Genomic DNA, 16085 nt, shown 5'->3' with positions numbered 1-16085 from the left:
TCACTCAGTAAATGAGAAAAGAGTTATTATCATAAGATTCCCATTGTCCATAAGAAAATTTTATGTGTAGCTCAGAACACCTCCAGAGGTAATCTACCATAACTCCAAAAAATGTCCAGGTTTTTTACCAGTTCGTGTAGAACATGGAGTCACATTTACAATATTCACCGTTCTGCTGGTTCATATGGAAACCCCACCCCTGCCAACTCTTCTCCCCCTTCCATCTAATTATGCAAATTCTCTGGCAGTGTTTGCATAAACAAGCCTTTTCCTTCCAGATGATATCCATATCATTCTTCCCTCTGGCCTCTTTAGTGATGTTTGCAATTAAGGGCTCCACTGCCTTCTTAAATACATGGAGATTCCTCTCCATTATTTTCACATTTTCCTTAAAATGTATTTAATTTTTTGGTTCTCCCTTTATCTGATGATGGGCACCTGGATACTTTCTAGGTTTAGGTTTTGCTATTGTGAAAGTACTAGAAAGTATACTCTTCCTCAAATATGTGAGAGCTTCTCTTGACCTACCCCTAGTAGTGGTATAGTTAGGTGTGAATGTTACATGTTACTTCATCTATCCTATTTTTTTATATCTAATGTTTTCATTTTTTAATGATCTCCTCTCCTGCTTCATTTTCCCTTATTTCTTTCAGCATATTTATCATGCTTATTTTAAATTCTTGGTGTGTTCATCCCACTAATTCTGCTTCAGAAATATGTTTATGTTATGTACTTAAAGGCTTGAATTACATACGCACAACTATTTATAGTGGTCATCTCTGAATGATTCAGATTATTAAAAAAAAAAATCAGTTCAACTGACCTGGACAGCATTTCACTTTATTTTATTATATAAAATGTAGAAAGCCTTGACCTAGAAAAAAAGGAGAAGAGACTTAATAGAAACTTTAGAATCTTCTTAAGAAAGCAATGATTGGGACGCCGGGGTGGCTCAGGTGGTTGAGCGGCTGCCTTCTGCTCAGGTCATGATCCCAGGATCCTGGGATAGAGTCCCACATCGGGCTCCTTGCTCGGCAGGGAGCCTGCTTCTCCCTCTGCCTCTGCCTGCCTCTCTGTCTGCCTGTGCTTGCTTGCTCTCTCTCCCTCTATCCCTGACAGATAAATAAATAAAATCTTTAAAAAGAAAGAAAGAAAGAAAGAAAGAAAGCAATGATTGCTGAAAGATACCTTTTGCTCCAGCCACGCTGAGCAAGTGTCTTCTTGGCAATTCGCAGCACAGTTCCAGAGATCATAGAATCCCAGATTTCTCCCACTCACCCCTGAATGATTTGAATGGTTAGAATTTGAGGAAATATGGAAAGAACCAAAGTAAGAACATTCTCCATGAAAGCCAAGCTCAAAGACTGGTCCTCTTTCATTCTGCTGAGTACATTAGGAGCAGGAAAGATCAAAGTTCCTGAAGAAGGCATACCCTTCTGTTCATTTCACTCTTTTGGCCTGGTGCTCTGGAATGGAGCTGGGCATCCCACCGCCCTTCCTCCACTCACAGATATCTGCATAGCTGCATGTCCGGCATTTCCAAGCCTCCTCCACATCAACCCCTTGAGGCTCTCGGTGGCCCATCCAATAGGCCATATAGTGCTGCACTTTGCTTTTCACCTCGTTCTCTTCAAAGGCCACCATCTCTGTACCCAGCACAGTGGCAGTCTCTTGGTGGATATAGTCAATCTTCAGGATATCAATAACTGGGAGGTCAGACAGGGTTAGAGACAAAAAGACTAGCTCCATGAGATCACCCAGAGACTTCACAGAGAAGCCTCCCTGCCGGGCATGCTTCAGCACTGATGGTCCCAGTGGTTTGTCTGGACATAATTTTGTGTGGTAGATTAGGCTAGTGCTGGTCACTTTCCCTTGAACCATAGCATCAAAGATATATTTGTACAGGCTGACTTGAAAACAGTCTTTTTTTTTCTGGGCTTCCAGAGGGAGCATAGGGCGCCTGCGTGTCTTCAGTTCAGCCAGTTCCAGTTCCCCCTTGGCTGTATAGTGCAGCTCATCAATTACTCCAACGAGCAGCACACCCGCCACTTCTCCAAACACTGGAAACTCTCTGACACGTCCCTCTGACTGCAAGACAGGAATCATTGATAATATATTCAAAAATTTAACTGCCCAAGCATCTTCTTTAGTAGTGATGGGGAGAGTCACAAGATCGTGGACTTCCAGTTCTCTAGCTAGGTGGATGCTGGCACCAGTGTCCAAAACAGCTGCCTTCTCAGGAGCAAAGAAACCAGGAAGCTCCTTCTCATATACCATTTGCTGTTCACACCAATCCTGAGTAGACAGGTCAGTGACATACAAATATTTAAGGTGGAATCGCTCCATTGGTGATGAGACATCCAATCTTCTTTTCCACGTTGGTAAGCTTATGAGCTTGCTATCCTTCCCAGGGAGTTCGGAAGAAGGGCCAGGCTTGCTAAGTGAAGCACTTGACTCTTGAGTATCTTCCAGATCCAGATACTCTAGAAACTCTGAGTCACTCATGTCTGAGAACCCTGAGGCCTCTGCTGACACCTCTTCCCCAGTCTCTGCCATGGCACAAAGCCCTGCATATCCTGTTAAAGAAATGTATTATCCAAATAAATAATTTCTCCGAAGTACTGTCAAATTCTAATAAGGTTAAAAGAATCGTGGCTATTTACACCCTTTAAAGAAGCTTATCTTTTTTTAAATTTAAATTCAATTAGCCAACATATTGTATATCAGTAGTTGTAGATGTAGTATTCAGTAACAGAAGGCTATCTATTTATGATCAATTAGTAATGTAACAGAGTTGCCTTGGCCTCAATTTCTTCATTTAAGAGATTTGAGGGGGCGCCTGGGTGGTTCAGTGGGTTAAGCCTCTGCCTTCAGGCTCAGGTCCTGATCTCAAGGTCCTGGAATCAAACCCCGCATCAGGCTCTCTGCTCAGCAGGGAGCCTGCTTCCCACCCGCCTCTCTCTGCCTGCCTCTCTGTCTACTTGTGATCTGTCAAATAAATAAATAAAATCTTTAAAAAAAAAAAAAAGGAGATTTGAGGTTTGCCTTTTTTGCTGCAAAATTCTACTGACTTGGGACATTATTTCATTATTTTAAGTGAGTATAGATTTTTGTAAATGTTGGGATGATGTTGGTAAAACCATATCCACTTCTGTGATTCCTTCGATACAAAGTCCTTGACTAGGAAACTCAATTAGAAACTGTTCTTTGAGGGCGCCTGGGTGGCTCAGTGGGTTAAGCCGCTGCCTTCGGCTCAGGTCATGATCTCAGAGTCCTGAGATCGAGTCCCACATCGGGCTCCCTGCTCAGTGGGGAGCCTGCTTCCCTCTCTCTCTCTCTCTGCCTGCCTCTCCATCTACTTGTGATTTCTCTCTGTCAAATAAATAAATAAAATCTTTAAAAAAAAAAAAAAAAAAAAAAAAAAAAAAGAAACTGTTCTTTGAGAAAAATCAGCTCTTTTTTAATGTAGCTCTCAGGAACACCATATGGCAAAATTCAAAGATTAAGTATAGATAAATACAAATAGATCTGCTCACACACAATGACATGAAGTAATGAGAGAGGATGTTCACCACAACATGTGGAAATTAGTGGCTTTTTATATTTAAGATATATCAAGGAAATGGCAAAAAGGAAAATCTCTTGCTGGGTTCTACTTTACCCTACAGACTTTGTAAATTACCCTCCTAGCATCACAGAAATTGGTGTTTCCCACTAGGTTTATTTTTTACTTCCACAAGAAATTAGCTTATGATTAAAAATATCTGTCGGGGGCGCCTGGGTGGCTCAGTGGGTTAAGCCGCTGGGATCGAGTCCCACATCGGGCTTTCTGCTCAGCAGGGAGCCTGCTTCCCTCTCTGTCTCTCTCTGCCTGCCTCTCTGCCTGCTTGTGATCTCTGTCTGTCAAATAAATAAATAAAATCTTTAAAAAAAAAAAATCTGTCGGGCACCTGGGTGGCTCGGTGGGTTAAAAAGCCTCTGCCTTCGGCTCAGGTCATGGTCCCAGGGTCCTGGAATCGAGCCCCACATCGGGCTCCCTGCTTGGCAGGGAGCCTGCTTCCTCCTCTCTCTCTCTGCCTGCCTCTCTGCCTACTTGTGATCTCTGTCTGTCAAATAAATAAATAAAATCTTAAAAAAAAAAAAACCCTGTCAATAACCACTATAAAATACCACTATATCTGCTATACCAGTGAATGTTTTATTGCACAGTTACTGAGTGCTAGCCACCGAGTGCTTTACATCCAAGACCTCATTACTCTGGGACAGGTACTCTTTTTAAAAATTTGCTGCAAATAACTGCACATATACAGAGAAATAGAACAAGGAACACCTATACACATACCACGTAGACAAACAACTGTTGACATGTTGCTGTATTTGCATCTTTCATGTGTGCATTTTCTTTGGCTATTTTACTTTGGCTATTTTAAAGTAAATCGCAGATATCACAACATATCATTTATAGATATAAATGCTTCAGCATACATTTCTAGATAAGGACATCCTCCTACATTAACTACAATGTTGTTATCACATCTAACAAAATTAATAATTCCCTAATACTACCACCGATACTCAAATTTCCCCAACTGCCCTATAACGTCTTGGATAACTTTTCTTTAAACCAGGGAACAAAGAACACACATTATGTTTGATTTGCTTTGTCTCTCGAACATTTTTAATCCTAAGAAACTAGGCAAATTACCTTGTAAAGATACTCTTCTTAAGCCTTCTTCCCAACCTCACATATCTAATTTAGCATAGAGATAAGACAAAACAAATCAAGGTGTGACCAGTCCACCAGTATTTGACTCTGGATGCCAGTAAAATAATCTGACACAGAATTTAAACTGATTGAAGTAACTATGAGCTAAATTTTCTCTTTGCTAATCTACTAAGCAATGAATAAATTGAATGCACCAATTCCCATATTAAAAGCTTAAGAACTGATACCTTGAAAATGGTATTATTAGTTATGGTTGTACCTAACTCATTTTTAAATAGTCGGAATGTCCCTAATGAAAGGAAACATTGATATAGCTGGAAGAAAAGTTATTTGCAATGAACAAAAGTAATACAATGTGAAGACTTCTGCTTCTCTCCTATACAGTTATTGCTTTATAAGATACTTTAATAGTAATAAAACACAGAATCTACACATTTGTACAAGTGTCTTAAATTATAAATGTGCCTTAGGTGATGACTATTTCAAAATGAGTAATGTTAGTTGGACTATGAAGTCCCTGGAAGTTGGGAGAGAATCGACCCTCTGTCAAGAAACTGAAGTTAAATGGCAATTAACATGTACACCTGGGGTGTTTTCCCCCTAGTGGGAGGGCACTAAATCCCAATCAACTGACCTTGAAAGGTTTTTGTTTGTTTGTTTTTCAAATATTTAGACCTGGGTTGTCCAATATGTAGCCATCAGCCACATGCGGCTATTTTTTTTTTTTTTTAAGATTTTATTTACTTACTTGACAGAGATCGTAAGTAGGCAGAGAGGCAGGCAGAGGGGAGGGAGGGAAGCAGGCTCCCTGCTGAGCAGAGAGCCCAATGCAGGGTCAATTCCACCATCCTGAGATCATGACCTGGGCCAAAGGCAGAACCTTAACCCACTGAGCCACCTAGGTGCCCCACATGTGGCTATTTAAATTAAGTAAAATAACATAAAGTTTATGTATTTATTTATTTTTAATACTTTATTTACTCATTTGACAGAGAGAGAGAACGAACACAAGCAGAGAGAGCAGCAGGCAGAGGAAGAGGGAGAAGCAGGCCCTCCACTGAGCAGGGAGCCCCATGTAGGACTCAACCTGAGCCGAAGGCAGCCGCTTAACTACCTGAGCCACTCAGGTGTCCCTAAAATAAAATAAAATTTAAAACCCCATTTTTCTGTTGCATTAGGCACATCTCAAGTGCTCAAAAGCTACATGTGGCTAGTGGGTACTACATCATAAGGCAAAGATACAGAACATTACCCTGACCACAAAAAGTTCTATTGAACAGTACTGTTTTAGATTAATTCATGTGTGAGTATTAACTGCCAAAGAGAGAGTAAGCTCCTGGAAGGTATGGACTTTGTATTTACTTTACATACTGAGAACAGGGTAGCCCTGAACAGGTTAAGCGAAATGTTTCATAGAGAAGACACAAAAGGGGGGCATTCTCTGTGGAATTATTCATCTCAAAGAAGAAAACAATACACTGGTGATAGACAATTTAGACTCAGATGTGTTGCCTGGACTTTCCTATGCAGAAAAAAATCCAGGTGATGCAGTACACTGTGTCCCTAATGCAAGTTTGTATCTTTCTGACATGAGATGATCTTACATGGCACAAAGGTCAACATTTTTAGACTTATCTCAGAATATAAAGCTATTAGAGTTTCCATCAAATCATAATTTCATAGAGAGTATTTCTTAGGACAAATCTGGTTTTTAAATAAATGAAAGTATAAAATTTAAAATATGAAAATAACAATACAGGTAGTACATAGGAATAGTAACAATTATTAGGTGGTAAGTGAATGAAACGAAATGTTCAGGAAATAGAACAATGGCAAGAGTCTGGAGCCCTATGGATCTAAATTCTAAATCCTATCCTGACTAGGTCAGTAGTATTTAGTAAGATGCTCTTGCCTTATGAATATTCTTCCGCAAGTTTTTCCTTTTCCTGAAGCTACTGACACTTTGGAGCACTCCTTCTGACCCTACTCAGCTACCCAAAATAATGATAAAACATTATATACATACTAACACTCAATAAATGTGGAGCTCCATTCCCTCCCCAAGGAAGAGATAATAGTCTATCTATTCCCTCTGACAAATGAAATTAAACTTTAGGAAAGAGGAAACTTCTACTACCCTGGGAGGTGGCTGATCTTTCTCCTCACCAGGAAGTGCAGAATGCGAAAATGACACGGCCAGGGGAGGAGAAAAGAGCTCTGAAAAACCAGGTCTGCATTGAAGAATCCAGATCAGCAACTCTGTGCATGCTGTGGTAGAACGGAGACTTTTGGTCCTTTCTCACCTGACCAGTCCCTCACAGTGCGGCGTTTCCTCCTCTCTGATCCACTCGACATGGGCTGTTGCTCATCCCAGATGCAAGGTAACGCTTGCCTCTCTCCTGGATCAAATTCTCCATGACTTCGTTTTCCCCGCAACCCGGACGTAGTTACTTAATCCAATCTTTGCTCCCTGCAAGCAAGAGTCAAAAATAACCAAAGTCCCCCAGCAGCTCCAAAATCAGGTCCCTCTTCCACAGCCCAGGTGCCCCGCAGACCTCAGGTGAAAGGCTTTTCTTCTCTGATGGGTTCCTGGCTGCCTGAGGGGCTGCCACGACCTTCACCCTCAACATCCTGACTTGTGGGCTCCGAGAGTGCTTACCTTCAGCCCGGACCTTTCCAAGAGCCCCAAACCACTGTCAGCCCAGGAATTCCACGCCTGCCCTGAAGTTTACTGAGCACTCCCTACAATGTCTTGGGGGAGTCGGAAATGACAGCAAGGGGTCGCCGGCTTGGCAACGGTTCCAGTGGACCTCTGTGAAAGGTCCAGAAGCCTGGCCTGCGAAGACAAACACGACAAGCCGCTGCCCGGGCAGCTGCCAGCCGGGGGCCGCGGCGACAGCAGGGACAGCAGGGACAGCCCCCTGCGCTCCACACCGCATCCCCTCAGCTCCCCACCCCCATTCCTCGGCCTTGTCCTATCCTTGGCTACTCCTCCGAACCCCGGACTCTTCCCGGCTCCTCCGCGGCCTCGGAACTGCTCCCGGGCGCTGCCCCTTACCTGCCCACAGAGCTTGAGCAGCCGAGGACGCCCAGCCCCCGGGAAAAAGATACACCCAGAATGCTCAGCGGCCGCCCGGGACCCGCCCCCTCCCAGAGGCCTCAGCGGCGGCTCCCGGTCGTCGCGAGCGCCAGAGCGCCCCGGACTCCCTCTCGCGGCGGGGTAGGGTAGGGGGCTAAGGTGAGCGGCCGCTTTGGGGCGGGTGGTCCCCGCGCGCCGCTGGCTGTGCGTCTGGCTTACATCGGGACAAAACGGCGCTGTCGCCTGACCCGGAAGCCCTCACTGCGGCGGGGCTCCCGGTTACCTCCTAGCCAGGGTCCGAGAGACGTATGCGCGCGTCCCTGTACCCCCGCGCACCGGCCTCTGACGTTCAGTGCTGCGGTCTTGGCTTTGTCTCCTGGGTTCCGCACCGCCTTTGCTCCTCGCGCCAGCGTTCCCTGCTGAGAACCGCCACGAGCTCCTTTTGCAAAGATGCTGGCGCCCGTCTTGCAACCCTTTAACACAGCTATATTCTGAAATAGAAAATAAAGGTAAATATTAAGTATTGAAAAGATACGTCATCCTTAGATCAAAAATAGAGAAGTGACTGTTGCTTTCCAAATACACCTCCAACGCCCCTTCCTGAGGAAACGCACTAGCCTGACTTTTGGGACAGTCACTTCCTTGCTTTACCGTTTTATCACACGTGGGAAACTTGATTTACAATAAAGGTGGCATCGCATAGCAAAGGATTAAAAAAGATGGTCTTTTCAATGAACGTTCTGTGACAATAGGGTATCCTTATTAAAAAATACATATGAAATGAGACCTCTTATCTTACTTCCTCACCAAAATCATTTCCAGGAGTATTAAAGTCCTAAATGTGAAAAACTAAACAAGAAAACTTTTTTTTTTTCGGATCTTATTTATTTTGAGGGAGAGACAGATTGAGAAAAGGAGTGAGAGGAGTGGCAGAGGGAGAGCAGACTCCCTGCTGAGCAGAGACAACCCCCCCCCCACACACACACCCCGGGAGTGGATCCTAGTACCCTGGGATCAGGACTTGAGCCCAAGGCAGACGCTTAACCAACTAAGCTACCCAGGCACCCTAGAGCTTTTAGAATATAATACAGTACACTATTGTTTGGACTTCAAAATAGGAAAGATTTCTTAAAAATAAAATAAAGAAGGGGCGCCTGGGTGGCTCAGTGGGTTAAAGCCTCTGACTTCGGCTCAGGTCATGATCCCAGGGTCCTGGGATCGAGCCCCTCATCGGGCTCTCTGCTCAGCGGCGAGCCTGCTTCCTCCTTTCTCCCTCTCTGCCTACTTGTGATCTCTGTCAAATAAATAAATAAAATCTTTTTAAAAATTAAAAAATAAAGAATACTAGAAAGGACAGTTGGGTAAATTAAATGTAATTTGTATATTAGATAATAGTTATCTATCAATTATGAGTACCCTGGGTGTGATAATGATTTTGTGGTTGTGTAGAAAAACATCCTTGACCTCAGAAATGTGACAGTTGAGGACAATCGTTTTTTTTTTTTAAGATTTTATTTATTTATTTGTCAGAGACAGAGGGAGAGAGAGCGAGCAAGCACAGGAAGACAGAGCACAGAGGCAGAGGGAGAAGCAGGCTCCCTGTGGAGCAAGGAGCCGGATGCAGGACTCGATCCCATGACCCTAGGATCACGACCTGAGCCGAAGGCAGCTACTTAACCAACTGAGCCACCCAGGCATCCTGAGGACAATCTTTTTAATCAAGTGAAATGAGTAGGTATTGCTGGGTTGAGGCTGGAGAAGGTTTTTGCCTCCTCCCCAGTATAATCTTCTGTAGCCAAAATGCAACTTCCAAAGTCAGGAAAGTCTCTCTCAACCCTTTCACACATGGATGTATCTTCAAACGAAGTTTGCAGTGCAGGGTATGCTGCTTGGGGGAGTGAAGCATGGTCCCTTTTGGGGACCATGTTCCCCAAAGCTTTCATTCTCAGCACTGTGGGACTCAAATTTTAGAAAGTGATACCTTTTCCCCAAAAGGCTATTCTAAGAAGTGTGGGCATTTAAGGCCCATTCCTATACAAAACTCACTGATACAGTTCATCCATCTCCAAGGATATCTGTAACCATGGAAATACGGTTAGACACAAATGATCTGTTTGTCTCTCTTTCCATTTCTCCTTCCTTCCTCTTTCAGAGCACAGGATTTGTACCTCTAACACCGCACTGATTATAATCTACCAAATAAGAGTCTATAAGATAAAAGTGTTTCTCTGTATGGTTACTCTCTAGAGCTGCACTGTCAAGTGAAGTAACCACTAGCCATTTGAGGTTCTCTTGAGCACTGGAAATGTGGCTAGCCCAGAAAGATCTACTCTAACTACAAAATACTAGATTTTGAAGACTTAGTACCAAAAAAAGGAGACAATAACATGATTTTTATATTAATTATATGTTGAAATTATAACATTTTTGATATATTGGGTCCAAATGAATATATTTTTAATTTTACTTATTTTTATTATATTAATGTAGCTGCCAGAAAATTTTAAATTACCTATGTGGTTCACATTTGTGTTGTGGCTCACATTGTATTTCTCTTGGACGTGCTGCTCTAGGGCATCAGAGCCTAAGGGCAGGGAATTTATTTTGCTCGTTTGTGTTCCTCACAGGTGCTAGAACAGTTAATAATATAATTTTTATATGCTCAAGAGAAGCCCATTGACAATATTCTGTATTTGAAAATCTTTTCTTCCACATATTAAGATCAGCCTCTCTTTGGCCAAACACCTATTTCTGGTCATTCAAAAGGGCATTGCTTGCTTGGAGAGAGCCAGAGAAGATGGCCCTAAGTAATGAGGTTTAGGGAGGTGGAAATGAGTTAAGGATGTCAGACTGCACTAAAGATGTAAGACTGAGGCATGGTTCTAAAAATAGGCAGCTTCTGATAAAGCCTAAATCAATTAGGACTTATTCATTTCTAAGAGATTGAAAACCCAGGGTTCTACCTTCAGGTGAGGCTTGATCCAGGGATCAAATAGTGTGACCAGAACTGAGTTGTCTGTCTCCATTTCTTGGATCTTCTATGTTTGCTTCATTTCCAAGTAGCCTCCCTCCTTTTCCACTGCCAATAGCTTCCAGGAATATAACCTTCCAGATTTGTGTCTAGCGGCAAAGAAGGAAGCCTCTTTCTCTGATATCTCAAAGATAAATCCAAAAATTGTCCCCTTGACCCTGATTAATCGAACCAGGGTTATAACCTTACCTTAGCCAGAGTCTTCCAGAAAACAGAGCCTAGAGCAAAGATTAGATGTTTTATTTTTTTCTTTTTCTTTTTGGAAGTGCAAGCCCATAGTAGCAAGAATAAGAAAAGGAAATGAAACAAGCAACAACATAAAGGAAATTGAAGTGGTGCACTATTTATGGCTCTTGCTTCATGTTGATCCCATGATCTTACATGCTGATTCCAGAGTAATATTATAAAATTAAAACTCCACATTATCAGTCTTTGATTTTAAAAATCCTGTAAGATAAGGCCTATCTCTTTATTTAGCAAATTCAGTCAAAAATTCAAGTGTTGATCCGAGAAGGCATAAATTGTGTGCAGTATTCCCTGATGATGTAACACAAATTTAATCTGGGAGGATAAGTAGGAGCTAAATGAACAAAGAAATTAGGCAGAAGGAAGAAAAATAGCATAATTGAGGACCAGAAACCATGTAATATATTGAATGGAATATTTACAGGACTATAAGATCTTAATGACTGGAGCAAAGTATGCTTGAGGGGAAATTCGGGAGCCACTGCTCCTGTATTAAGAATACAGAAGGAGCATCTGGGTCACTCAACTAGTTGAGTGTAAGCCTTTGGCTCAGGTCATGATCCCAGGGTCCTGGGATGGAGCCCTGCATCCAGCTCCCTGCTCTGCAGGAAGCCTGTTCTCCCTCTCCCACTCCCCTTGCTTGTGTTCCCCCTCTTGCTGTGTCTCTATCAAATAAATAAGTAAAATCTTGGAAAAAAAAGAAGAATACATAAGATGAAGTTTATATTCAAGTTGTGAGAACTCACTGAGGGATTTTAAGCAATGTGATGCAATTAGATTAAGTTTGATTCAATATGTGTTTTGGAATGATCACTCTAGCAGCAGTGGGGAGGAGAGGAAAGTGAGTCCAAGTCTGGAAGTGAGGCAGAACTCTGAGAAGGTGGTATGCTGTGGCTGACATGCAAAATCTGGTAGAAAGAATGGAGGGCAGTGGACCTCCTGGAGGCAGAATCCCATGGCTCTGACGTGCACTGTGGGTACAGAGACAGTGCTCCCAAAGCAGGAGCCACTCCATATGTGCAACTATTTGACTCACTGCCTGCCAGGTCTGTGGCGGAGTACCTGTGGATCAGTAAAGAAACTGGGGGAGATGTGTAGAAACACGCAGAGATGGTCCACACAGGGCTGAAGTTGGAACAGACTCTCTTGGTCACAGCCTCTCAGCGCCAGCAGTCGGCAGGCAATAAGCTTTCTGATTTGTTGGTACCCAGCTCAGAGCAGATCCAGGAAACTTTCTGGAGATGAACCAAGGTAGCAAGTTGTTAATCACCTGTCAGCCATCAGGAAAAATACCCAGGTTCTAGGTTGGGTGGCTGTGGCTCCCAAGCCTGGTCCCTACGTGAAAGAAAGGAATGATGCAGCCATGTTTTATACAAACCTGGTCTTCAAGGAGTACAAAGACGTCAATGAGAAGCATGTGCACTGGATCAAAGCTTACTCGAGGATATGGACAGAGCTACAGGCTTACATTAAGGAGTTATGTCCCACGGACTGGCCTGGACCAAAACGGAGCCTGTGACAGAAGAACTGAGTGGATTGCCATCTGGCCCCTCTGCTGGATTGGGTCTTCCTCCTCCCCCACAAGATCCTCTACCACCCAGTTCCCCCAGTTCAGCCTCAGATGAGTCTGCTTCCCACTCAGCAACAAAGGGGAGAGCATCACACATTCCCTGAAAGCTGCACCTGATGACACAAAGACACAGGAACAGAATCCTGTGTCCAGATGACAGGAACCCTGCCCTGAAGGCTCACAGTGGTCCAGTACTAAATGGCCCCAAACTGTTCTCTGCACCTAAACCAGGAGTCAGCCCATTCCCCAGACCAACCACAAAGAGGGAGCCAGCTGTACTGGAACTGAAGGGCAAGAGGTGGAGAGTGGAAAATCACGAGAACATTCCCAACCTGGTGACTGATGACATAGAGCTAAAACAGGTGGCTTACATATACAAGTGTGTCAACACAACATTGCAAATCAAGGGCAAACTAAACTCCATTACAGTAGATAACTAAGAAACTTGGTCTGGTGTTTGATGACTTGGCAGGCATTATGGATATAATCAATAGTAGGATGTCAAAGTTCAGCTAATGCATAAAGGGCCAACAATTTTCATCAACAAAGCAGATGACCGCCCATTTACCTGAGCAAGGATTCCCTGGATTGCAAGATAGTTATTGCCAAACCTCCTTTTTCAAAGATTGATTTTATTTATCTATCTATCTATCTATCTATCTATTTAAGAGACAGAAGAGGAGAGAGAGAGAGGGAATGAGCAGGGGATTGGGGCAGAGAGAGAGGGAGAAACAGGCTCCCCATTGGGCAGGACCCTGGGATCATGACCTGAGCTGAAGATAGATGCTTAACTGACTGAGCCACCCAGCCGCGCCCCAGTGCCAAATCTTCTGAGATGAATGTCCTCATTCCTGCAGAAGGCCATGACTTTAATAAATTCCCAGTCCCTGAGCAGTTCAAGACCCTATGGAATGGGCAGAAGTTGGTCACCACAGTGACAAATTGCTGGATAAGCGAAGTGCACCAGGTTCTTTGCCCTCTCCCTCACACCATGGGATAAACATGTATCAAGACGGTTCTTTTCTAGGTTTCCTCTTTCTGCTCTTCAACTGCTTCTCTGCTTTGAGAAGCACAGCTATCTGCCTTCACTGAAATATACCTCAGGCTGAGATTTGGGGCGGGAGAGCAGGTCAGTTCATCTTCTGCAGGAAGGTGCGGCTTTTCCCTATGGGCTCAACCACACCACCAGTCCCTCCTTAAGGAACCACACACCAGCACTGGTGTGTCTAAGCTTTCAGCCTTTGCATGCTATTTGACCAACAGTGTTTGGGAAGACTAAAGCAGTCCCCGGGGATTAACATATCAGAATGTTCACACAAGTTCATCTTTTTCTAACAGCATGAAGGTAGTTGAGGCAGGTGTGATTCTAGCAGATTCTTCTAACCAAACTAATTTTTCACTGTTGACGAGTGAGGTAGGGGTTACATCAGACCAAAGGCTGAAGCTGGCCAGCTAGCATTCCAAGCAGAATTGTTTCCCATAAGCATTCCTTTCATTCTGCATTCCATCCTGGCTCTGCCTGAACCTGGGAGAGTAGGTTCTCCCGTGTCAGCCGCTGTGGCAGTGCCCCGCACCCAGGCCAGTTAAGGGAGTGTTGGCCCCTTCCTTTCACTGGGATCCCTGCCCAGCACCTTCCTACAGAGACGACTTAAACAAGAAAAAACCAAAAACAAAGAAACAAACAAAAACCCACACAAAAAACAGAAAACACACCATTCCAAGGGATCTGGAATTCCTTCCTCCTTCCATGCTGGGTGCCTGTCCTCCACCTTCACTGCCTCCTTTGCCCTGTCATGCTCAACTGCTTTTGGCTTCTGTCCAGGCACCTGAATGAAGGACTAAAATCTCTACCACAGCCTGGTTTTAGGTCTTACGTAAGAATCTTGCACAGCACTGCTAATGTAAATTACAGTTTTTCTCTCCAGACACTTACCAAAATATGCAACTTTTTTGGTGGGAAGAGAGATTGTCCTGTGACTTCTACCCATTTCCTGAGGCCTGTGGAAATAAACCTTTAAGTACTTAAAGTTATACAGAAAATAGAATAAAATTAATACCAAACTTGAAAAAAAAATGATGAGTCCAGATTATAGAAAAACCAGTTGAAATCCCATTTAAGCAGTTAGGACATGCTAACAGCCTAATTAGAGAACTGACAATGGGAACAGAGAGGAAGATAGTGAAGAGATCCCAAATAGAATATATAGGACTTAGTGACTCAGAGAGGTGATGGATGAGGAGGAAGTTTAAACTGGAGAACTGGAAAGAGGCTGGTACCACTCCCTGGACTGAGGATACAGATTTTATTGAGATTATGAGTTGGGTTTTGGACATACTTTGAGGGGACTATGGGATATCCAAATGGAGATATTCAGTAGGATGCGGACTATGATGTTCTGGAGTTCAGGAGACATTCCTAAGATACAGATGTAGATTTAAAAAGTGTTGAGATGTTAACAAAATCAGTTAGACAAAATGTTTAGCTTGGGGGAAAGAACATGACTAAAGGACTCGGGCCCAGGGAAGAGCGTTTATGTGATCAGCCTGTAAGATAACCAGAAAGGAGGACAGGCAAAAATAGGCAAAACCAACGGACAGGCTCTTAAGTTATTAAGATCTCCTGAAGCAGTAGCAGATCTAAGAAATAAAACTCAGAATGGCAAAGAACAGTTTCGTATAGCCATTAAGGGTGGGTGTTTGGAAAGCTAGGCTAAACCTGGAGAAAAAAATGCTCAAAACACAAGTAAAAGACATGAATAATTAAAGGACATTCTCTGTTTCTTCATCTATATAAAGTGGGCTTTTTTTTTTTTTAAGATTTTATTTATTTGTGTGAAAGAGGGAGCACAAGCAGGGGGAGTGGCAGGCAGAGGAAGAAGCAGGATCCCTGCTGAGCAAGGAGTAAATCAAGGATTCAATCTCAGGACCCAGGGACCATGACCTACGCCAAAAGCAGACACTTAACTGCCTGAACCACCCAGGCATCCCTAAAGTGAGGAGTTCTAATTAAGTGAATTCCTAGACCCTTCCCAGGTCTAAAAATCTGATCCTATGTACTGGTATCCAAGAGTGAGTTGGGATCTGGAATTCTATGAACAGTAACCCTTTCCGCTCTCTTGCCTCTCCAGACAGCCCCCACCCCCAAACCACCCACCCAATTCACACCATCCACACGGTTCCCATAGAAGTTCTCTGCCTACCTAGAGGAGGGCACCTGACCTGGCTGGGTCAATATGAGACTTTCCCTAGGATTTTAAAGTTGGAAAGAAGAAAAAGAAGACAGTTATCTTTTTTCTGGATGATGGAAACAAAATATATAAAATCTGGAGCTGATGGTAACTGTGATTTGCTACAAGGCGTTAAAAAAAAAAAAAAAAAAAAAAAAAAAAAGACAGAAAAAGCTCCTGTGAGAGGTGGAGAGAAAGCTGCCTGG

General features: G+C 43.4%; 1 protein-coding gene and 1 pseudogene across 4 annotated transcripts; one reads left to right on the top strand and one right to left on the bottom strand.

The window, feature by feature from the left end:
• Window positions 1-824: 824 nt before the first annotated feature.
• Window positions 825-8328, bottom strand: EXO5 (exonuclease 5). Of its 4 annotated transcripts, none has more exons than XM_013045375.2 (4): window positions 8089-8328; window positions 7386-7562; window positions 7030-7196; window positions 1434-2576 (listed from the first exon to the last, which is right to left on the bottom strand). In XM_013045375.2, the coding sequence occupies exons 3-4, from the start codon at window positions 7079-7081 to the stop codon at window positions 1441-1443; spliced, it is 1188 nt and encodes a 395-aa protein (XP_012900829.1). In that variant the 5' UTR covers window positions 7082-7196; window positions 7386-7562; window positions 8089-8328; the 3' UTR covers window positions 1434-1440. The 4 variants fall into 4 exon arrangements, with proteins under 4 accessions (XP_012900822.1, XP_012900829.1, XP_012900833.1 ...); XM_013045379.2 differs by lacking the exon at window positions 8089-8328 and adding an exon at window positions 7785-8044; XM_013045368.2 differs by lacking the exons at window positions 7386-7562; window positions 8089-8328 and adding an exon at window positions 7785-8044 and having other exon boundaries at window positions 825-2576.
• A 3664-nt stretch (window positions 8329-11992) lies between these two features.
• On the top strand, window positions 11993-14592 carry LOC123387325 (annotated as a pseudogene).
• Window positions 14593-16085: the final 1493 nt, after the last annotated feature.

This window comes from Mustela putorius, unplaced genomic scaffold, assembly GCF_011764305.1.
Source record: "Mustela putorius furo isolate JIRA1106 unplaced genomic scaffold, ASM1176430v1.1 tig00003853_pilon_pilon_pilon, whole genome shotgun sequence".
Classification (NCBI taxonomy): domain Eukaryota; kingdom Metazoa; phylum Chordata; class Mammalia; order Carnivora; family Mustelidae; genus Mustela; species Mustela putorius.
This window is presented reverse-complemented; position numbering and strand designations above follow the sequence as displayed.

Excerpts from the sequence above, each read along its gene's own strand:
- EXO5 (XM_013045375.2), bottom strand. The coding sequence starts at position 7,081 with ATGTCGAGTGGATCAGAGAGGAGGAAACGCCGCACTGTGAGGGACTGG. Across the intron at positions 2,577-7,029 it reads CACTGTGAGGGACTGGTCAG|GATATGCAGGGCTTTGTGCC; the intron begins GTGAGAAAGGAC and ends TTTCTTTAACAG.